This window comes from Vidua chalybeata, chromosome 2 (genome assembly GCF_026979565.1).
Source record: "Vidua chalybeata isolate OUT-0048 chromosome 2, bVidCha1 merged haplotype, whole genome shotgun sequence".
NCBI classification, from domain to species: Eukaryota; Metazoa; Chordata; class Aves; order Passeriformes; family Viduidae; genus Vidua; species Vidua chalybeata.
The window spans coordinates 89,525,338-89,550,316 of record NC_071531.1 but is presented as its reverse complement, the minus strand read 5'-3'; the positions used below and the strand labels follow the sequence as shown (position 1 = coordinate 89,550,316).

General features: G+C 38.0%; 1 protein-coding gene across 1 annotated transcript in view; it reads left to right on the top strand.

Moving 5' to 3' along the window:
- The window catches only part of MICU2 (mitochondrial calcium uptake 2), a 133,717-nt gene that overhangs the window by 82,647 nt on the left and 26,091 nt on the right, over nt 1-24,979 (top strand). Inside the window, exons 3-6 of the mRNA XM_053934885.1 lie at nt 13,549-13,580; nt 13,693-13,768; nt 18,427-18,474; nt 22,334-22,416. Coding sequence (XP_053790860.1) covers nt 13,549-13,580; nt 13,693-13,768; nt 18,427-18,474; nt 22,334-22,416 — 239 coding nt within the window. The remainder of the gene's footprint in view (nt 1-13,548; nt 13,581-13,692; nt 13,769-18,426; nt 18,475-22,333; nt 22,417-24,979) is intronic.

Below are 24,979 nucleotides of genomic sequence, written 5' to 3'. Positions count from 1 at the left end.
TAATTTTTAAGCATACTATTAGCAGTATTAATTTTTTTCTAAGTTGCAAATTTACCAAGCTGTTTTGACCACTGAAATAAGATATGATTAACACCTGTTTTTAAGCTCTTCTATGATTTCTTTTAACTTTAGTTCTTTCCAGTCTTAGGGGAGTTCTCAGACTTTTCATGATCCTGCTCCTCTTTCCATTACCACCTTGTCTACTGAATAAAGGCAATGTTTCAAATTAGTTTTATGTAACTGTCTTCACTCTGCTGTTCTGAGAAACTTACAAAACCTAACAGCATCTCTTCACTGAGCTTTTTGCATGGCAAAAATAGGTTAAACCTTTCATAGCTTAAAAAACAGGAGCATCCTGTTGTCATTTACATACCCTCGGAGCCCCTGCTGTAGGAAAGCTTTCCAAACATCTGTTAATTGCTATGTGGCAGATGTTAATGGTGTATAAACAAGTCAGACTCAGCAGGGGCAGTTACTGGTTTGCTTGGAGATTTTCTGTGTGCTGATAACAGAATGAGCTAATCTTAGAAGTGGAAAGAAACTCCAGGCTCATTTAAAGATAAAGGTGAGAATGATGTGGACCATCAACTGAAGGAAAGCGAGTCAACTACTGAAAGGAACTCCAATTAAACAAGGGAAGGAAGAAGGCGAGAAAAAGTAGAGATTGCAATAATGCTTGAACTTGGAGACGTGTGGAAATAGTGAAGTAGGTCTGTGCAGGATCAGTAAATGCTCAAAGCAGTAGACAGTGTCTTCTATATGAAAATTCCTAAACATGGTTAATAGAATGTCCTTATCTTTCCAAAATGGCTGTTGGAAAAAATAGTGTCATCTGCACTAAAATGGCCTTCCTAAAATTTTCATGTAAGATTGCACTTCAGAGCCTTAGGAAACCCTAAGGAACCCTAAAGAAAAAGGTTCCTTCTGGAAATTCTGCAATGACAGTATAATCTTAATTCAGCTCTGAATAGCAATTCCCTTTATCACTATCATCCTTGTCATCCCCAGGAATCTAAGACATCCGAAGTGCTACAATACTGACCTATGCCAAAAGTCTCTTCCCTTAAAATAGCAGTTTTATTATTTTCTTTTTTTTTTTTCCTTTCCTTCCTTAAGCTGATTCACTAATGGGGGTTAGTTGCAATTATTAAGCTTCTGTTGAAAAAGAAAGGGATGCATTAGGTTCTCCTAGAGTAGACATCAAATAATTCAGTTCATCCTTTTAATAATACTAATTGCAAAATGGGCGTGTTTCTTTGGTGTTTATGAACCCTTGTCTTTCATTGGATGATGTCAGCAGAATTTGGGAAGGTGGAGAACACACATATAATATCATCAATTGCAAAAGTACAAGGTTTTTGGTGTAAAACTGTTCACTAGTAGCAAGTGGACCTAAAACAACCTTTTGTGCTTTCTTTTGCTTATATTTGCCATATCTTTTTGAAATTCCTCTTATTAACATTCAACACAGATGGTAAATAATTTACTAAAGCCTTTCCAAATTTTCAGTTAAGAGAATTATTTCATCCTCTTTTTGTCCTCTAATACAAATGTATTTGATGTTTCTTCAAGAGTCTGCTGCAGAGGTGAATAGGTGTAACTAGCCCAGTCCCCCCATGCAGTAATTGAACACCATCTAGTGGGTGTTTGCTTAATCCTCTCGTTCCTAAACAGAATCTATATAATTATAATTTACAATTATAAATTACAAAGTAATTTTACATAGTAATTGTTCTCTAAACTCACAAGCAACATCCTCAGACAGCTAGTCACTGTGAATTGCATGTTCATGAATGGGGCTTTTGTTCTGGAAGAGAAGCATAATAAGGGTTTGAATTTTAGGTGTTTATTGTGCTCTGGACAGTAAGACTAAATGTCCCAGGCCTTGAGCTTAAACACACATTTCACATTAATGAAATAACCAATATAGAATTATTTCCTTTCAGTAAAATGCCCCAATTCACTGTTAAATCCAGTGCTTACTACTCTCATGCCTCAACAAATAAGGCAAAAATGGTATATTGTAGGTTGTCAGTGAGAATTGAAACCAGGCTACAGCCTTCACTGCATGAGAATGTTGTTGCCCTTAGTATAAGCCAGGGGGCAAAAGCCAAAAACTGCCTGTGAAACCTACCAACTATTCCATGTTTTTGGTGTTAGTGTATGTTACAAAAGCACATAAATAGATATTTTCTTTTTGGAAGGATTGGTCAGGTGACTGTATTAAATTAGAGAGATGTCTTGTATTCATACCCTTCTAGAAACAAATGTCTACAAGCATATGCTAGACCAAATTGAACATGGTCTTGGGCAACAGATCCAGACTGACCTTGCTTTGAGCTTTTTCCTGTTGTCATCATGAGAAGATAAGGACATTCTAGTTACTGCAATAACCTTCAGAGCTCCCTTCCAACTTCAGCTATTCTGTGAATGAAGTAATTTCTCTTAACCATGGAGGAGCCCCACTTCATGGGTTTTCCCACAAGCTTCTCAGAAAGTCCTGTGACCATCTTTCACAATCACCAGAAAGATGCTGTTTTTAATGTATTCCCTAGAACGTTACCATTGGGAAGGAAATAAGAACAATAAGATGTTCTAAAGGATGTATTTGCTCTGTGGGGGATGTAAGGCAGCCCTGAAGGCCTCGATTTCTAGACATTTGATGGAAGGACAAGGTACTAGGAGAATGAAACACAATTACCACCATCATTAGAATAGTGCAGCAATAAAAATCAGACATCCCGCTGTTGAGATTCCCAGATTTTGCAATAGCAGTATAGAAAAACATCAGCCATCTCTTTCTCTCTGTTTTTTTTTCTTCTAAAGATCTGACTAGGGAGAGCTATAATATGATGAATGACAGTTTCCCAAACTGATATTTCTAGTAAAATTCCATTATACTTTTCTAATCAGCTGTCACCTCTTTGAATATTTTTGGCAATATTTCTAAGACCTTTTACTGCATGTTGCTGTAGTGGAAGTAAATCTTTTTTAAAAAATACAAAACATAACAAAAGAGAAAGCATTAATGATGGTGTAAATTATTTTGATATGTGATAGGGTGAAACAGGAAAACGAGTAAAAAAGGTGAGCTTCTACATAAACTGGATCTAAGTAGATATTTATATTTACAGTACTCATGAGAACCCATGTAATTTATGTGAAATGTCAATGCTCCTGGTTGCTTACCCACTGCAGTAATTTAAATTGCCAGATGCACTGATATGTCAGCTATTTACTGACACGATAAATGTCCTATATCTGAAGAGAATTACAGTAACCAGTGCATTTTTCAGTCTGATACCATTAATAAATACAATTTTTTCACTTAATATTTCCAGTTTTAATTTAATTTTTTTAATTACTTCATTAGTAAATCATTACATTTTTTTTTCTTTCTGTTCTACTAGGAATAAGCAATATCAACAGTATCCTGAAGTTTGTGCTTGGATGAATTAGTTTAAGAAGCAAACTATTTCATAAACAAAGGAGTTGAATTCATTTCACCAATTTTTGACCTGCCCAGTGGATGAGGGAAATGCTATGGATGTTGTCTACCTAGACTTTAAAAAAGCCTTTACGCTGTTTCTCTCAGCATTCTTCTTGAGAAGCTGGCTGCTCATGGCTTGGGTGGGTGCACTGTTCACTGGGTAAAAAACTGTCTGGATGGCCAAGCCCAGGGAGTGGTGCTGAGTGGAGTTACATCCCGCTGGGGGCTGGTCACAAAGAGCAGTGTTCCCCGGGGCTCAATATTTGGGCCAGCCCTATTTAACATCTTTGTTGATGATCTGGATGAGGGGATCGATTGCACTCTCAGTCAGTTCACAGATGACACCAAGTTGGGTTGGAGTGTTGATCTGCTGGAGGGCAGGAAGGGCCTGCAGAGGGATCTGGACAGGCTGGATCAATGGGTCAAGACCAATTGTATGAGGTTAAACAAGTGCACTGGGGTCACAACAAGCCCAGGCAGCGCTGCAGGCTGGGGACAGTGGCTGGAAAGCTGCCTGGTGGAAAAGGACCTGGGGATGCTGATCAACAGCAGCTGAGCATGAGCCAGGGTGTGCCCAGGTGGCCAAGAAGGCCGATGGCATCCTGGCCTGGATCAGCACTGGTGTGGCCAGCAGGAGCAGGGCAGTGACCGTCCCCCTGCACTCAGCACTGGTGAGGCCACAGCTCCAATCCTGTGTTCAGTTCTGGGCCCCTCACTGCAAGAAAGACATTGAGGGGCTGGAGCATGTCCAGAGAAGGGCAGCGGAGCTGGGGAAGGGTCTGGAGCACAAGTCCTGTGAGGAGCAGCTGAGGGAGCTGGGGTGTTCAGCCTGGAGAAAAGGAGGCTCAGGGGGACCTCATCACTCTCTGCAACTGCCTGAAAGGAGGGTGCAGCCAGGTGGGGCTGGGCCTCTTCTCCCAGGCAACAAGTGACAGAACAAGAGGAAATGGCTTCAAATTGCACCAAGGAAGGTTTAGGCTGGGTACTAGGGAAAAATTCTTCAGCAAATGAGTGGTCAAACATTGAAACAGGCTGCCCAGAAAAGCAGTCATCATCAGAAATCATCAGCAGCAATCACCATCCCTGAAAGTGATCAAAAGACTTGTGAATGTGGCACTAGGGGACACGGTTTACTGGTGGGTCTGGCAGTGCTGCATTAGTGGCTGGACTCAATGATCTTAGAGATCTTTACCAACCTTAGTGATTCTATTGTCTTTTGAAGCCAAATAATGGAATCATAGAATCATTAAAGTTAAAAAAGATTTTTAAAATTATCAAGTCCAACTATTAACCTAACCCAGTAGAGTCCCCCACTAAACCATGTCCCTAAGCAACACATTCACATGTCTTCTAAGTACTTCCAGGGATGGTGCCTCCACAACTTTCCTGGGCAGCCTGTTCCAATGCTTGACAACCCTTTCAGTAAAAAAGTTTTTCCAGTCTGAACCTCCCCTTGTGCAACTTGAGGCCATTTTCCAAACTAATTTTAGTATTTATACTATCTTTCAAATGTGTGAACATGTATTTGTGTGCACCTAAACTGATGAGATAATGCATGAGCCAAAGTCTATTGGGAGCAATAGGACAAAGTGGTTGACCCTCATGGTTATTTCTGGCATTATTGTCTGTAATTCTTTCTTGTTGGAGTATTCAGTACATAGAAGAGTAATAAACCATACAGTTACTTCATATAATTTGACACAGTTTGAAATTATTTGCAGTTCGTGCTTAGGGGATAAATTGCATCAGAGCAAAAAGGTGGAAAAGATGGCCCTCTCTGACATGTTTTTTCTCATTCCAGGGTTAGTAAGGCGTTGCCGCTGTAAGGTAGCTTTATCCTGATGATACATTCCCACACAATGGATGAATTCTCCACGTAACACCTCAGTTACGTTTGCCAGCAAGAGAACCGAATTTGTAATAAGCAATCTTTAATATTCTTGTGCTTAGTCTTTAACTGGTTATGGGTTTTTTTTTGCATTTTGTAAGATGCATGTGAAAAGTAACAGTTCGTCATGACAGGCAAGATCTTCAGAATACATATTGTAAAGGAAGTAGCTGAATGAGACAAAAAGAATGGTTGCTGCTGTGGTAATGGGGCCTTTATATTGAGCATATAAGCTTAAATCAAGTTTTGCATCGTGAGATAAGAATCAGTTTCTGACTTCGTTAAGATGTTGACCTTTTCTTCCTTCATTTTGATTGTGGGATGATTTGCACACATTTTCATTCTGAATCCAAATTAATGTCTGCTTATAATTAAGATGCAATTTGCTCAAGTTGTGTATGCAGTCAGATTTTTAACTGTGTCATTTCACTGTTGTTGTCTATACCCCTCTTTATTTGTTCTTCTATAATAATCTTCTCTAGCAATAAAGTAGATTGCAGAACCCTTAGGCCAGAGATCATGACTTCTAACACTGCCTAGGAGAGGAATAGAATTAAACCTCTAGTGCTAGGAGGCTGTCATAATAATTTACCTTCATCTGATGTTAGTAATCTTGAATGTGCTCTGACCCTGTAGTATTTAAAAGCTAGGTGTTGTTAACAGTAGGAGATGATGAATTAAGGAGAGTGATGATTCACAAATTATATCTTTATTTCAGAGTTGGATCAAAGTTCCTTAATTGAGTCTTCTTGAAGGCGTAGTCTAGTTTATACTGTTCTCTTTGCTAGATAAGACTGACTACAATCTTAAACATTGTAACAGGAATTTTTGGGGGTTGTGGCTCTGCTTGCCTGCTCTTTGTGGGAAGGACCGTGGTTTTGTGCAGAGTCAGGAAATGCCATCAATCCCACAAGTCTGAACTCCATAGTGTTCTCTGTAAGTTGCAGGAATTGTTCTCCACCCTTCTGGTCTCAGAAATATGTATTACGGATACAGCTCCTTCCAGGTAATCTTAGTTGTCCTTTATTAGACTTTATTGCTGCAGTTATGCAGCCATTCCATCTCTTGAACTGTAGTAAACTTTGTCCTTGCATCTGATTAAGTTCTTATTAAAACAGAGAATACATGCCCTTAGCACTGCTAACATCGGGCTGCTAGGTAGGAGGTTGGAAAAAACAGATTACCGATACAACAAATACAGAAAGAAGTCACAGTGTGAGTTATCTGGTTGCATGCAGAAGGACTCACTTGCTCAACTCACATATATAAAAGCTGAATGCCATGTCAGAGGAAGTAATTGTAGCATTTCTTTAAAAGAAGGAAACAGATAAGTGCAAGACCTGGATTGGACACCTGTCTCAAGGACACCTGTCTCAACCTGGAATAAATTGTCCTTTCTCTGTCTGTTTCTCTCCCTTGACTATAAAGGCAGCCTAAGGTCATTAGTCAGGATGAAGTTTGCAGAAAGAGATAATATCTTTTATTAGACCAGTTGCTCTAAGTTGGAAAAATTAGACAAGCTTTTGGGCATATGAGCTCTTCCTCAGATCTGAAATAGGAGCAGCAGATTTCAGAGTTAATTATAAACCTTTTTCTGTGTATGTCCTCACACCATCATAGTTACAGCAAAGCACCACAGAGATCACTAACTCAGATTTAGGCACCTAATTTTGAGACATCTAAATGAGGCCAGAGGAACCAAGCGTGAGGTGCTTATTTGGGAGTTTGAGAACTTGCATTTCACATGACACATTTTTTTTTTCCCAGATGCTCCTCCAGTGCTGAGCTCTGCCCGTCCAGAGGACTGGTAGCCTCTCCTGCTGGGGAAATGCTCAGCTGCAATTGTGCTCTCTGCTTGGCTTCTTGCTGCTTGTGTGTTTCACGTGAAGTCTTAGCTCGCTTCACATGCTCCCTTTGCAGGGCTGCCCGTACAGGCCTGTGAGACTGCTGCAGTTCTTTGGGAGAAGTGACTGTATCCTGTATGTCCTTGCAGTACAAGTCTTGTGATAAGCTTGGAAGTTGGAACATATTCTCATCTTTTCCTTACCTGCAGCTCGGATACATTATTAGAAAGAGAGGGGATCTGGGAGTATGTCACTTTCCCTGGATAGTATCTAAGGAGAAGGTGTTCCCCTGCTCTCCTTGCCTTTCCCACAGACTCCTGCTGCAGTCCCAGTGAGGACAAAGCTGTTTGCAAGCACTGTAGTGGGCACCAGAGCATCTGCTTTTACCCTGGTGCCTTTGGTTGTTTTGGAACTCGTGGTGACTCAGTGCCATGGTCTCTTTAAGAGGTTTTGAAAACTTGCTTATCTTAATTCTTTTGTCTGTTTCAGTTTCCTAAACATCCTTTGATGTTTCTTCCCTGCATCAGCATCCCACCCTTTTTACCCCCGGCTGCCTGACTCACTGAGAAACCTCCTGGTATTGACTTGCTCTGATGCAACTGCTCTTCTGAAATGGAGATTTGCCAGTGCTGGCCCCATCCCAGCGCTCTGTATTTCTTTTTTCCTCAGAGGAACGATTGCTTTAAATAAAGAAGGACAGATGCAAAGCTTGTTTTGTAAAGCATAGCAGAAGCTTCTATTATTGCAAATTGCCTTTTCCACTGGGCATACTTGAATTCAATTCAGGTGGTTCAATTTACTAATTCACGTGATTGAAATTACTTTTATCAATTATCTTTCAATGGAGCAATGCAGTAGTTCAGTAAAAGCTTTCTTGCTGAAGTAGATTCTTAATTCATTTAAATTGCATGCTCATTTATTATTCAGATATTGGTTTGCCAGGAGCTAGCATAGCAATCTGACCACTTGGTTTGTCATGCTTTCAAAAAGCCTGAAGTTTTTTTGCTATCCTTCATTTATCTCCAATATCATCAGTATTTCAAAAGGAGGCCTTAAAGAAATAATTGCTAGCTTGAATTTTTGTCCTTTATTGGTTTCATTAGCAGTGAGTACTTCATAAATGCATAGAAGAGTTTTAAAGAATGAGAACAAAAATAAAGTAGGTTAAAAAAAGCACACTTTGTTAATATAACATACTTGTCTAGTATCATTAAAATTATCTAAGAGGGCTGAGAATGAAATACAAACTATTGAATATCAAAGATCTTCTGTTTCAGGCTAATTTAAACAGAAATTTTAACAGCATCTCCCCAAGGAAATCAACATACACAATTCTTATCTAACCCAGCTCACTGGTGCAGGATTCTCAGAGTTCAGTTTGCATGAAAGCTGGCAGCCAGTTATAAGAAATGCAAATCCTCGTTCCCATGGCAGGCTGCAGGGTGGGCTCTGCTCTAAAGGCCACAGCATGAGCATGCAGTGGGTGTTGTTTTTTAAATGCCCTGATCCTCAAATTAGGATTGTGCTGAAAACCCATCGCATTTAAAAGGTTTGTTTCACTCATCATTTTGCAGAATGAGAGTTTGTTTCAATTGTGAATATACTTAATGCTATTCTCATCCTAATTTTTCATAAAAAACAAATGGTTTTATAGTACCTCAGTATGACCTTGAACCTGCAAGGTCAATATTCAGCAAAGATAGAAATGAATGCCATCTGAAATTAAAAAGCTGGGAGGTCAATTTTTCTTTTATTTTTGTAATTTTGTCTGTTTGAAATTGAGCTAAAAAGAGATTCGGGTCAAACCATCTTAGTGACTTTACTGATGAAAAGGACAGGAGTTTGTTCTTCGAGGAAAAGATACCTATTTTATACTGTTCACATTTGAATTTCAGGCTGTGGAGAAAGATTGATTCAAAATTAAATTAAATTTCCTTATTACAAAAATAAAGCAATCTTGAAGACATGTAAAATTATGTTTTCTTACAAATAGTAGTAACTACTTTTACTTTGTCCTTTGATTATTGTTGTTAGAGTTGCTTATATTTGTGATTTTACTCATTCTTTGAATCTAAACACCTTTTGTCAGACCTAAGCCATTCCTTAGCTCTACAGGTGTAAAAGGGTGTTACTGTGTGTGCAGGTCCAGCCTTGTTTAATTCAGCCCTTTCCTAACAACAATGCTAACATTGATGTCAGGTCCATTCTACATCTTAGAGTAAAAAAACAATAGATGATGGAAACACTTCTGTTTCCAGAAAAGTAGGTGACAAAATACCCAGGTTTGCCAAGGGCAAATGAAGACTGATGGAGCTGCTCTTGGCAGTGTTTTCTTAATTATAGTTGTCAACTAACTTTCTTGGCTAACAGCACAGAACTTGCGTGTTTATAAGTAGACTTGGTATTCATACAACTAAAAAAGCTAAAATGCCTTTTTGTCCATGAAAAGTGCTTCTGTACGCCATTGTTTCATGGATATGCTGTTGGTGTTGAAAATTAGATGATTACATATGTAAAATATGTAGAGACCCTTGAAAATATTGTCCTTTAAACCAGCATTCCATCATAATTGTGGCAGGTCTGTAGGAAAAAAAAAAAAAAAAGTTGTTCTCATTTAATCAAGGTCAAAACAAAAAAAATTACATGTTTCTTTTTCATATTAAAGACTCTAACGACTACAAACAAGTTTTTGTTTGACACAAACTGTGTCATTAATTTTCCAATTAGTTAGAAGCTATTAAAGTAAAAGAAAAAAAACTAAAGAAAATTGAATCATGCAGATCTTTTACTTATTAGATTAAATAGTCCCTAATAATTACATCTATTGCCTATAGTCCTCAGAGAGAGACTTAGATCCTGATATATTTGTAGTCATGTGTGAGGAATGATAGGATCAATATTTAATTCATAGGAAAAAAGAGGCACTTTTTTTCTTCAGTGTACAAGCTGGGTAAGAAAACTGTTCAAACCTTTGCAGTGCATCTTCTGCAGAGAAGAGTTAACCTTCTCCTAATTATTTTAGACAAGGTCTTAAAAGATCTGATTCCTCAGAGGGCTGTACATTTGATATTAATAGAGCTTTCTTGTTGGCATTTAAAGGGTTCTCACTGTTAAGAAGTAAATAAATTGAGAAAATAAGCAACAAGAGCTAAATTAGCATTCAAGAAGTATGTTTCCTAGTGAAAACAGAGATTTGAGTCTTCACACATTATTTTATATGGTGACAATACCAATAAAATATAACTGGATGTAATTCTTAGAAAACATTAAAATAATTATTGGAGGAAACTCATTCTACAGTTTAAATTATTATAAGATTGTATTCTAATATCTTACACAAATCCCAGTATGAAAAATAACACTACTGTCCTTAGTGTCAGGGTGTTTTTTCCAAAAGATTCCTACCTTCCAGTACATGTACTGGGTGACATCTGCCCATGTGAGAAGAGCACCATTAAAGGACTCCATATTTATTACTTTGCTGTGTTTACTGCTTTGAAAAGTAGAAATCTCCTTGTTTCTCTCTCAATTGGTTCCTTTATCTCCTGCCTTTTTTCTTGTCTTACTGTGGCAGCTGCCTCTTGTCCAGTTGCTGCAAGGACTGATTCTGACCCACCTGGTGCTGCCTCTCACCACGTCCTGGGATGATTATGACTCTTCTCTCCCTCTTCTGCCATTCAGCAAAGACTTCTTTCACTCTACCAGTCCTTTAACCCATGCAAGGGTAGCATGAGCATCTCTGTATCATTGTTACTGTCTTTTCACCTCTGAAAGAGGTCAACATGTCAGTATCTTAAATATCCTATGGAGGGTGACTGTGGCTGGATGTGAGGACAGATGTTGATGGCTGCCACAGCCATTTCTGTGAGCTCTTGGCAGTTGCAGTTGCAAGTGCTGACTGGTGAAGAGTCTGTACCTCTACAATAGACTTCCCTTCCCTTTCTTAATTTTTATCAATATCTGGTAATTCTAAGTGAGGATATGTTGTTCCCAAAACTGTGTAGCTGAAGAGTTTCAGCATTATGCTGAATGCAACATGAAGAGCAGCACAGACTCAAGTGTACAGCCTCACAAACTTGGCCAACTGTTGTCTCAGCTGTAGCTCCAAGTGCTTTCTCCTTACCTTGCATCACTTATCCATGCCTTTGCTGTTCCAGCTCACAGAGTTCAGCTTGTCTCCTTTCATTGTCCTCCTGGATGCTGGCAAAAGGCTACTCCCCACTACACTGCTGTGGTAGCATGCGCTGATCCAGATTTGATGTTCTTGGGATCACCAGGAGAATCAAATGAATGGAGTTGCTGTTAACCAAATAAGAGTATATGGCTGGCTTCAGTGCAGACAGCAAGTGCAAGGAGCATGTACAGTGAGAAAAGTGAGAAATACTGCAGGGTGGTTTTCCCTTTTTTCTTTCAGATACTGTTTTTTGCAGACCTACAGCCTGACTCATTCCCTTCAGTAAGGCTGCTCTCTAGGTGGGCCAAAAAAACAGCTTAAGTTCAGTTTCACATTGAAACGTGCTGTACAGAAGCAGTGACATTTCAAAGCTGAGATCTAAATCACTTAATTTCCTAAGCAGCCATTCATGAAAATGCTCTGCAGCAGGGACTGGTGTTAGATGCAACTGTGGTGTTACGTCACACTGCTCAGGACTCAGCCTTACTGGATATAACTGTTGTTGCTGCTTCTCCCAGTCTGTTATCAGTCTGACTTCTTTTGTCTCAAATGAGGCAAAGTAGAGGATTTCATGCATTGTTATACTTAAAAGGTATCTACCTATGGAGCTTTATATATGTGTGTATATATGGGTGTAAATGTATGTACAGGCATTGCACAAAAATGTATTCATCCACAGTAACAGGTGGTACTGGCAGCACCTGTTGCTGGGGTCACTCAACACTCCAGTATTAAAACCCTAATTTTAGATGCTTATAACTTTTGTCAAACTTAAACATTTGTGTTGAAATGTTATGTGCCAGGTGTCTGCCTTAGGCTGATTTGGGGGAGGGGATGTGAGGAGTGGAATTTATCAGCAAAACTGTTACTGCTAGTTGAGGGAGCAGAGGCCAGTGTACTGGTTTGCCTGTGCTGAAAAATTAGCTATTGCTGGTTGAGATGTTCCAAGCCAAAAGTTGCCAGTGGAGACTCCTTGCAGCTGGGCGTGCCATTTGCCAGCACTGTGGAAATTCACTATTTTACTGACAAAGCACCTCTGTCTGGCCAAATTATGGGTCTGTGAAAATGCTTGGTAGATGTTTGTTGACAGCCGCCCACCACGCTGCCTCCATCATGGCCATTTCCAGATAGTGGTGCTGCACTGGTGACCCTTTGGATGCAAAATGCCTGTGAAGCAGCAAAGTAGCCTTGGAGACCAATCATGGAGCAAAGCAGGCTGCTGCACACAGGGGCACCAGTCCACAGAGCATATCCAAGTGGCACAGTTTGTGCTTACTCAGTGTAAATAAATAGGAGGGAATGGCTGGCTGGAATCCAGAGGAAACGGTGATGAAGGAAGAGCGTGATGGGCTGAGAGAGGTAAGAGTGAAGGACAACAGGGTTTGGAGAACTGTATGAGAAGTGCTGAGGAGGTAGATTGAGAAGGGACATGCACAGCTCCTGCAGGTTGATGACGATAGGGTTTCTGTGACCCCTGTCTAACCAGCTGGAATGTTCCACTTTTGATACATTGCAGCTACATACATATGTACAGATACATTGCAGCTCCTCAAACATGTGATTTACACAGGAGCATAACCTATACTGCCAGTGGCTCCCCTATTTGAGTGTATACACTTGAACCTGCTGAGAAACACTTAGGAGTTGCATGAGTTTCATCTGATGCTCTTTCAGAAAGCAGAGTTGTTCAATTTACATCTGCTTAATAGAAACATCAACATTTTAATTTTTTTTTTTTTTAGTATTTCTTAGCTTTCACATACTCAACCTGCAGTTCAAGGACTATCATGTGTGCATGGAAATCCCTTTGTAAATACTACAGCTGTTTCTTGCTGTATAGTGTAGCCTTGGAATCTGTGCAACATTTGTAGCTCACAGTATGCAAAGTCATACTAGTAAGTTGGTCATCGATATGAAAGTAGGTTGTGCTTTAATCTAGGCTGAGAGAACATTTGAACAGACTGCTCATATTATTTTTAAATCTTGTCCTTTCATGATCATTATGGGAATTAGAAACAAACTGTCTGTTGCAAAGTATTCTGTTTCATATTACTTAGCATTTTCCCATAAAAATCTGAAGAAATGCCACAGAACCTGATCAAAGTTCAAAGTCAGTTTGTTATTGAATGATGATGATTTTTTTTTATTATAGGCAAAGCCTCAGCCAAGAAGCTGACAAAAAAGGTAAGCAAAATGTTCCTTTCCTTCTTCAAAAGAACTTGCATTCTTTCTGTTACTGAAGTGATTAAGTCTCTTTCAAAACTGGCATTATATTTTCTTGTTTGTGTCTTTAAAGGAGGTAGATGCTGCATTGCTGTATGTTGCCAAAGCTAAACCAGGACCAACCTTTTTTAGAGAGCTTGGTGATAAAGGTAATGAGCACTTTTGATAATACATCTTGCTTTTTATCTCATTATATGGGATGAGCTGAATGTATTTTTAAAGAGGTTTTCATGGATTTTATTTCATCCTCATCTAGCCAGTAGCTGCCTCCTTGGCAAATCTCTCAGTTATACAAGAGAGAGTAAAGAGGCTGGGAATTGAAAGCCTTCTTAGGTGCAGGAGGAGACATGAAAGAAACTGAAAAGCCTACTTGGAAGAGGAAAGGGCTAAAGGGATGACTTGAACACAAAATGAACTTTTAAGACTTTTTGTTAATAACCTGACTGTTCCTCTGTATAACTTAAATACATGGAAACTATGAATAAAAGTAAAACTTGTACCTAGTTACATTAAGTGGTATCCCTGATTCCAAGAGCAGTTGAACTTATTTCTCTCTCTTTGGGAGCTCTGTGACCCTTCACAGTGTTGATGTGCTTTGTTTTCTTTTCACCCAGCATTTCCACTTTATATTGGACTACATAAAAGAGAATACTAAGAGTGGGGATATTGTTAGTGTAACAACAGGGGATTAAAGAACACCAAATAAACATCTCATTAACATAAATTAATTGAAGAGAGAAAACAAACAAGAGGATCAAGAAAACCAAATAGATGAGCAATTAACCATTTCACAGTAACAAAAGACCAAAATTCCCAAACTAATGAGAAAGACCAACAGCGCCTATTCACAAACTTTCTGTATCATACAGTTCAGCCTGAATCCCTTATCCAGTGGATGTTTCTGGAAAAGAAAGCTTCTATTGCACTGCTGCAGTTCCTTGGCAGGTATGAGCCATGCTCTCTCAATGCACAGCAGATCCTCAGACATGGCTGGAAGCTTGTGCCAAGAGAGCAGTCCTCGATCTCAGCCTGCAGCATTTCACCTACCCTTTGGTCTCACGGCCTCTTCTGCCTGCAGTTCATTTCTTGCATCCTTGTGCAGACCTGCAAGAGTCTCCAGCTGGGTGCCTTGCTTGTCAGTCTGCTCCTGAAAGCCCCAGCATACCCCAAAAGCCCTGAAACATCTCTGAACAAATTAACAATTTTTAATATCCTGGGAGAGGCTGGATTTTGTACAAAACGGTCATTCCCTGCCTTTTTCAGTCATCACATGCTTTGCCAGGATTTAGCTTAAAGCATTCTCAGTCTTGAATTTTTGGATATTCTCTCTCTTTACCTGCATGTTTAGAGCCTTTCTTTTTCTCGTGGTGGACACTGCAAATCCCCAGAGCATGCTGCCTGGGAAAACCAGGAATACACAAAGAGAAACTGAAAACAGCATATCAATGCAGCTTTCTCTTATTGCACCTCTCCCAGCTGAGTACTTGGCACAAAGTGGGTTCAGTGATACACTCAGAGTTGGTGTCTTCTGCATTCTGGCAAAGATCTGCCCTTGCTTAACACTGTGTGTTTGAATCTCTGTCCTTGAAAGGTCAGGTAGGAGTTTGAGATGATGCAGAAACATTCAGTGCTGTCATCCATATGTCCCCACAACACTCAGAGTTTTTACAATTTTTGGTCATGATTCCTGTTTAGTGACTTTGATGCTTTTGCTTTGCATTATTCTCACAGTTTAAAAATGTGAGATGCATTATTATCACAGTTTAAAAATGAAAATATTTATGCTTTTACAAGTACCAGAATAATGAATCTACCCCTGTCCAGCTGTTTAGCTGAGGTTATTTTAACTACCTTCCAATTGTTCTTTAAATGTCAAGGAGACAGAAAACTGCCATCAGTCTGGTTTGTAAAATGTAATGCTAGGGGATTCTGCCTTCTAGTGGGCAGTTTTAAAATTTGTGTCATATTTTGTAGGTACACTTACGATTTATTCAGCAATAAGAATATTGTTCTGTCAGCAGTTGTTAGTAAGTTTGAGGACAGATATTTCTAGGGGGGTTGGGGAAGGTCCCTTTAGCATTAGAAAATGACAGTATTTTGCCAATGCAAACTTCACATTCTTGGCTGCAAGTATGCTGAGTCATTCAACAGTGTGTGAAGCTTTTATCTTTTAAATTTTGCTTGGATATGAATTTAATTTTCAGTGGGTTGTCTTATTTTGGGTTTTTTAATTTGCTGTGTTACATCTTTTAATTTGAGTACCTTTGTAATGATTACTGTAGAATAAAAAAGAAAGTTAACAAAATATTTCCTTTACTTTATGGATGAGGTAAGTTGGCCACTCACTGCATGTAGTAAAAGGACAATAAAATTAAAATAAATTTTTAAATTGAAATTAGTCCACAAATTTAAAAATATTATAATAAATTATTTTAGTGCAGTCTTCCAGAAAATATCAGGCAACCCATGAATTTTCTGTAAAGCATTGAGTCAAGTTTTAAAGAATAATCCAGAATATTTCTACATATTTTTATTATATTTACCAATTTCACTATAGCAACTTTTCAGTTAGATTACAGTAAGAAAACTCCTGTCATTTCTTTCAAAACTGCTCTTTCCAGTCATCTTCAATTCAGGTGCTTCTCCCTTGAGCCAGTCAGTAGGGTGTTGTCTTCAAATTGATCTTTTCTTTACATCTTACCATCTCCATAAAAATTTTGCAGATTCTTTCTGCAAAATTTTATGTAGTGTAATGAACCCTGTCTATCTATAAAGCTAAAACTCTCCAGGGGCTCAGTATTTTGTATCTCAATTATTACAACTTTTTTTTCCTCAGACTTTTACAACCATAATCTGCCATGTTAATATGCTCTCAAAAGCTTTGATAAACTCATTTTTTTCTACAACTTCTTTGAGTGTCTCATCTCTTATTTTGCATTCCTACACTGGCATATCCGTGTTCTGTTTTACCTAGCATAAACCACTTGTCTTCAGCTTCCAGGTTTTCCTTAGACTATGCCATGCAGAACATCTCAAGACAGCTGAGGGGCAGACTCCCACTTCTCCTTGCCCAGCAATGCCGTCCTTCATTGCTTGGTGGTTACATTTTCAGTCAGGAGTCTTTGTGCTGACACCACTGCAGTCCTTGACTGGGAGGTTTTTCTATACAGACCTGAGAAGTTGTCTCCTTGTCTTCCTTTATATTCTTCCCTTAAATGTTCTTTTGCTATGTCACGCACAAAACAAAATTAGGAATTTTGATCACTGCTTTTCACACTATTTGCTTGATTCTTTTTGCCACCTATTTGTTTCTATCTTTTCTTTTTTTTTTTTTTATCTTGTCTTAGGCATATAAGCTAAAAAAATGGGACAGGAGTTCTTTTTCTGTTTATTCGATTTTGAACTTGTAGAAAACCTAGATGTTTCATCTAAGAATACAATTCCAGGTTTTACAGCAATGAAAATAATAATTTGCATTCTTGCAATGACAGAAATGCTAAAAGTTGTAAGCAGGACTAAGTCTTTGAGATGAAAGTATGTTTTATTTCCACAGTGTGTATGATTGTGGTATTGTGCTGATTAACACGATTCATGTAGGATAATAGGGTAAATAGTCTTATTTTGATGGAGAGGAAAGCTGAGATATGGAACCACAGTGTGTTGGCAACAGGATCAGCATTAGACTTCACTTTAGCTAAGACTTGTTCTCATATTTTCAGACTCCTGCATTTAGCAATTTAATATTTCTGAGCTCTGGTACTTAGAAGTGTTAAGTTGCTATCTGAGGTCAAATACAAATGCTGTTGCTTCTGCATAGTAGTTTATCAGAAGTTAATTTTTTATCACTGAAGCTTAAGTGGGCTCCTTATCTATCAATTAACTAAATATAAATTACAAAAATAGTTTATCTTTGCACAGATAGGCATGTTTGAACTTCATTATTTTAAGCAGCTTCAGCATTATACAATGTTTAGCTCACAAGTTAAAAGTAGCTCAGTTATTTTGAAAAGTGATTTATAAAAAAGCCCTTTACATTTTTTTCCCCAAACATTATTGCAGGGCAGATGGCTCAGATTCTCTTGTTTAGCCACCCTCATTCTGCACTCTCTATCTTTAGCTTGCACACTCTATTTTGACGCTATCACATCTTTGTGTTTGTTCAGGCTTTTCACTTAAGGCGGTATTTCAAAAGAAAACACTGGAATTTTCCTTCAAAAGGGGGGAAAATACTTTCACCTTGTAGAAAGGACATGTTCCTATTTAAAAAAAAAAAAAAAATAAGAAGCCTCCTCTTGGCACAGGGCCCAGCAGTACTATCAGCACAATCTAGCAGCTTGGCAGCTTTGCGTGTTGCCGTGTTCCCCTGAGAATTAGAGGGAAGCTATTCTCTGCCTTTTGCGAGCCTGCCAAAGGATGGAGGACTTTGATCCTTCAGGGTAATGTTCGAGTAGTTCTCCTCCCAGGTACTAAATGTGACAAAGCACATTTAATTTATATGTCTTTTATATAAACATTGAATATTTTCAGTGAGACTCCAAAGATTTAGTGTAGGCCTTTTGTTAATACCAAATAAACCTTACTTTCTTGGTTAGACATGAACATTGATGAGTTTGGGGTTAGGGAATTTTACCCTGAGAGTACTAAAAACAGAAGTGAAAAATTTATTAAATAGTAACTTGGCTTACTTTAATACACGTATTTAATACAATGCCAAACTACATTTTTTATATTTGTAAGATTTAATCTTTCAAATTTTGCTGTAAGTTTTTGGGTTTTTCCACAAGTAATTTTTAAACTTTTTTTTCAGGGTTGATATCTTATGCAGAGTATCTGTTTTTGCTGACAATTCTTACAAGTAAGTATTATATATTTAAAATATATAGGCACAAATACTCAGCTACTAACAGTTTACCAGGAACTTTCCTTCTGATATTTTTAGCTTCTAAATTTCTGCATTATAGTAAAACATAAAAAACTATTGTATATAGAGTGACAGTGCATAAATGTAAGTGGACATCAGTGTCATCATTGGCCCATAGCAATACTTCAAACATTATGCTACTTCCTGCACCATGGGATCAGAAAAGTCTTTGAAATCCTTTGAGAGGGGGGAGATGTTGGTTACAGAATCACATAATAAGGAGAAGAAACTGGATGGGAAGATAAATAATTTTTCTTCTGGATAGTAGTTTTAATAATTTTGGACAATGAGACACTAGCAATATAGCTTATGCAGGGGTGTGAAAAAGTGTTGTAGTGTCTTAGAGGTAATTGCCTGTTTTTATTGTGTTCAGATTTGCAATGGATGCAATACATAAAGAGCAGAATTTTTCAGTGTCTTTTTGTCTGACTGTAAAGTCCATTTTCTTTATCCTCTGTTCCTTTTGACTTTATTTCCACCAAGTATTGTACATGCATTTCAGCTCCCCTCCTTTACTTCCTTCCTTTTTCTGTCAAACACTTTTTTTAAAAAGAACTTTTGTTTTGTACTTGCTGCATCTACAAGCAACAGTCATTTTTTTGTTTTTTGCATGGAAGTGATCTGGGATTGTCTGGTACTTTCTCTGTGCCATGCTTGCTACCCCCCTGTTTTGTTCTGATGTGTAGGTGATGCTTAAAAACGCCGAGATTTGAGATGTGTCAATGAGCATTACAGGTGAGACCCCTAGAGCAGTAGTGAAGTAGTCCATGTGCATGTCCATGAAATAGTCCACAGAATAGTCTGCATGCAGTCTTGTTTGACTGATTTATACAAGTCTAACATTTTCAGCAAGGGACAAAGCCAGGCATAATAGATTTATTGTATCAGTGCATGGGGAAAGGACAGAAGGAAGCGGTCACTTCTTTCCTGACAGACTGTAGAGGCATCACTCTCATGTGACCCCTATCTCTTCCATGGCTGCAAGGTCCATGGCTGGCCTTAAATAAATTGACAAATTTTCCTTGCTCTGGAAATCCACCCTCTCATGGTGTAGTATGAACAAATAATGTTGGTCTCCACAGAGTGGAGAGAATATGTCCAGCCTTCCATTATTATGCACCTCTTGCACAATTCCAGTGGCCTTTCTGCAGCTTACCTCATTTCTCAGCAAAACTGCATTAGTTCCTGTTGCACAGCATGAAGGGTGGATAATTTCTTTGGCAACTTTAGCTAGTACACAGTATTAAATTACATACATATAGGTATGCATTAAGCTTTAACATACAAATACTTCAGCAGTAGTGACTGTCCTGTGCTACACACTCCTTGAACATGAGTTATACCATGTGTTCAAGTGGCTTTTAAAATCAGAGACAGGAGTTAAGCCCAGGTAGGATTCTGATTTCAAAGTATTTGTTGCAACACAAAAAAGACGAATTTATGTTAAAAAAGGACAACTATGACAACCAAATTGTGACTTCAGAAGAATACCTTAAAGTTGCAGGAATAAGTGCCAAAGATTCTATTTCTTTAGAAATTTATGGCAGCTGAAAGTGAATTCATGCTGACTTACTGGCTGAAACAATTAGAAAATTGAAGCAGTATCAGAGAAAGTTGTTCCACTTCTCCAGACAATCAAGTAACATTGTTTTTCACAGAATTTATATAGGAATGTATTGAACCTCAAAAACAATGCACCTTTTAATGCAGGATAAAAATGCAGTGGTAATGTTGCTGCTTTGGTTACACAGAGGGTTATACTGATCAGTTTGAAAGCAAATGTCAACAAGCATTAGTGCCTCTATCTTTGCCTAACAAGTATCCCCTGTCAGTCAGCCCTGAGTTACACAACCTGTCTCTCTCACTAGTGAGAATTAATGTGAGATTTCTTAAAGCAGGCATCAATATTTAAATTGCTTCCAAGTCACCAACTGAGCAATAGGGAAATGGAAAAAGAGTCCTCAGACTCCTGGTTCCACGCTGCTGACGAGCCCATGCTGTCTGTCGTACAAAATCAGAGTCTGTAAAAACACTGAACTTGAAACTATAATTTTGTGACAGACAAAGGTTTTATTTTTTCCCTTAATACCTTCTTTTCTCTTTTCTATGTGCCTTGTGTCATCACAGTCGTTTTTCTTCCAGTGCTATATTGAATTTCATTTCTAGCAATAGGTTAATGGGGCCCTGCCTGGTGAAGAAGCCCAGGAACTGAAGTTGTCACCTTTACTTAGAGCTTTGTTTCAATTATCCAGTCACACAAGTTGACAGCTTGGTCAATGCAGGAATATTAGGAGAGGAAGTGCCTAGGTCTAACCTGCACTCACAGCCAGGATGGAGCTCTCTGTTCAGATTTTGGAATTTTGCCTGATTCTAATTAAATACAAATATATCTGTGGTAGTCTTTGAACTATGCTTATTTTACAAACACATACCTTTGGGGTTACATCATATCAGATAAGTATGTCATCTCGGAACAGTATAAGCAGCTTTAGGTCTATATTTTCACTAACAGCTCTCTTATCTGAAAATTGGAACACAGATGGTATGAATTGCTATTAAATGCATCAATTACTTTTATTCTCTAAATATGTTATTAGATAGCCTTTTCTTGCTTTTGTACTAGTAACACAAATTTAGCATGTGGCATTTCCATGGAAAGGAAGCCAGTTTTGAGTATTAAATCAACCCAGTTGCTGCGGACAGTGCTGCTGTACAGATTGCAGTGGTATTTATAAAATACTCCTGCATCACAAGATTGCTTCACACAGAATATTAGTTGACTGCTGAAGATGTAGTTATTTTTAAAATGTAAAAATAGTACTTTCTTTAACCATCTTGTTATGAACTTAAAAGAAATGGGATATTTCTTTACCTTGTTCCCCTTGCAGAAAGATTCTTTTAAAAAAAAGCAAGGCTTAAAACTTTACAGAATGCAACTAGAAGAATATATTTCCAGAAGAAAAATTCTGAAGACATTGGAGTTTTTTAGAGACACTACTTTGCTGCCCTCATGAGTCCAGCATTGTTCTTGGAAGCATCAATATATTCCAGAGACAATAAGTCCATGGCTTTCATATGACATGACTGGATTTTGGCATTAATTCACCTGCTCCAGAGATTACTGGGATAAGGGCTACCATAGTGAACTGTAGCTATGTTTCAGCAGCATGCTGCTCCTGTGTGGGCTTGCCAATGTTCAAGGCCACCTCCTGTAAGCAAATTAAGATCAGGAAATTGTGGGAAGGAGCTTGAAACACACCATGCTTTTATAGTGTCTTCAAGATTCAGAACTCATTACATTTTGTGTTGAAAAGAAACATCCACTCGGTGAAGGAAATGCAGGGTAAAATTGTGTAGAATTTCTGAAAAAAATAATCTTGGTGGGAGTCACACAAAACATGCTTTCGTCAAAAATGGCCAGAAATAGTTTTCCACTCTTTGCACCTAAAAAGGAGCTCTTATAAACAAGGCAGAGCTAGACTGCAGAAGTGACATGGGATTAGAGGGACATCCTTTGGGAATATCTTAACACCTGGCCAGTAAGAAATTCAGTATTTTCGTTGGAGTCAGATGGATGTTCATGGCTTGCACTTAGGTACTGCTGGCATTTCTTACTTCGCCATTGCATTAATTATCCCTTGAAATGATAGTAAAAAGGTGTTTAAACAGTTTGCTTGTATTGGAAGAGGTGTGGAGAACTGAACCAGAGTCAATACTCATTTTACATTTGGTATTTGAGTTCTAGTGTAAGTGTGTGATATTTTCAATACAGTTCTTTTGCAATTTGTTGCAGAACCCCAGACTGGACTTCAGATTGCGTTTAAAATGTTGGATGCAGATGGCAATGAACAAGTTGAAAAGAAAGAATTCTTTAAGGTAAGTGTATTTACATATGTTTTAATTTTAAATAGATCCATGGGTTATATTTGCTCAATGAAGATTCATTAAAATCATCAAGCCTATTTTTCAGTCCAGTCTATGATCTAGACATGCATACTAAAATATTTTATATGAAAGGAGCACATATTGAAGTATTGTGATAAAAATACTTATCATAATTGAATCCATTTGTATAAATGGTACCTTCGAACTGTAAGTAAATATCTGCTGCTGGGAAGGTAGGAATTAGTGTATATCCATTAATCCCGTGAGCTAATTTAAATAATGATCTGGAAGAGTCTTTTGTTTTCTTAATATGTTGAATAATTTCTTTAATTCCCCATCCTCTTTTGGTCTTTATTAATTTTGCTTGCTGTTGCAGAAAGGTTTTTATCAATTCACACTTTGAAGAGAAACAGCAGGTTTTTTTCCCATATTATGTCTAAACTATGGGGGAGAAAGGTAGATACTTTAAAAACTAAGAAAATCTTGCTCTGATGTTTTTAAGAAGAACAGGCTTCATTATATAGCATATTCAACTTCTAAATATTTAACAGGAGACTAACTGTGTACTTCTTGTCAAAAGTTGAATGCAGAATTAACAATCATAATTTTAAATAGAATCCCTCAACTTATTTCAGATCCTTAATTCATATTGGAGGTAAGTGGAGACACAATTTTATACGAAGCTGACATAGCTACTATAATTCAAATTACTTTCTGTCACTAGGGTGACATTAAAGCTGATCTTGAACTCATGTCTCTAGAGAACCTTAAAATCTAAAACTATTAAAGATGGACCTGTTGATTAATAACAGAATAGCTGTTCATGTGTTTTGCATTTAGCACCTTTTTTTCAGTGAATTGTTTCTTAGCAAGATTATAATTGATGAGTCATACTTTAAATCTATTCTAAAATGTTGCAAAAATACTTCTAGACTTAGTAATACTATTTGAAAATAATACTTCAAATTAGACAATTTTCCAAGACAGTGTTACCAGAAGCCCATAACTGAACCTGCAGATACCTTTGTCATGCTGCATGTTCTTTCCCCCACCAGCTGGATGAGGGAGAGAATCAGAAGGGTAGGAGAATGGGTTGAGATAAAGACATTTTAATAGGCAAAGCCAAAGCCATGTGCACAAGCAAAGTAAAACAAGAAATTCACTACTTCCCATGCGCAGGCCCTGTTCAGCCAGCCCCATGAGAGCAGGGACCCACCACATGTAATGGAGACTTGGGGAAGACAAAAGCCATTGGTGCAAATGTCCTCCTCTTCCTCCTTCCCCCACGTTATGCACAGAGCATGATGTCACATGGTCTGGAATGTCCCTTTGGTCAGTTGGGGTCACCTGTCCTGGCTGTGTCCCCTCCCAGCCTCACAAGCACCCCCAGCCTCCTCCCCAGCATGGCAGTACAAAAGCAGAAAAGGCCTTGACTCTGTGTAAGCCCTGCTCAGCAATAACAAAAACATCTCTGTGTTATCAGCCCTCTGCTCAGCACAAATCTAAAACATACTCCCACACCAGCCCCTGTGAAGGAAATTAACTCTACCCCAGCCAAAAGCAGTACAGCCCTACACCCATTTGTTGCTACACAAGATCTTTTAATTTTGAAGAATTTGTTCTGTTAAAGTGTTAATTATTGTACTGATTAAAAATAAATCCAATTCTAATAAAGCCTATATTTTTAACCTGCTAAACCAGGTGCAATCATATTGAATTGTTATCAGATTAGCAGTGCCCTGATTACCAAAATAAGTCTGTTATGGCTGTATTATTCAACTGCAAAACAATATGTTACAAGCAAAAGTAACTTCATGAACACGAGTGAACATGTTCAGCTTGTAGTGCCTCTGCACCAAAATGCCACATTAACAGTGCTTTCTTTAAAAAGGTACTATCAGTTAAGCAAATAAGGAGATTATTACACTGCTCTTTGGGGAGATGAGAAATATGTTATATATTTAATATCATCACCCAATTCAGGTATTCTAATTGAATCAGTCAGTATAAACAACAGAAAGTCATCAAATGTAAAGGTGAAAACATTATATAAATCATTAAAATAATTTGATTTCTGTAGAGGCAATCAAGCTAAATGAAAATTATTCTAGTTAGATAGATTGTTACTTTGCATTTCCTTTTTGGGCTGTACTGATCAAATAATATAGAGTGGTAAAAAAAAACCCATCTAAATTACTTTGTCAACTCACAAGAATCATTAAATTCAAAGAAGTCCCACAGGATGCAAGTCAGTCAGAAGATGAGTTTTCTCTTGTGATTGTTTTGTTAATATTCACAGAGGAGGCTATTTTCAAGCAAAACTTTATAGATTAGGTTTAAAAATAAAAATTTTGGAATGTAAGAATGTGGAAATAAGTGTATGTTAATCTGCATACTCTAGTTCTATATGCCTCATAGAAAGTTTCTAGATAGCTAATAAATCAGTAAATTATGTGGCTGATCTGTCATTTGTCTTGTCCCAGTTGGCATCCTAGGAAAATATATCTGAACTATTCTATTGTGATTTCCACACTATATTTGACATTAGCATCAG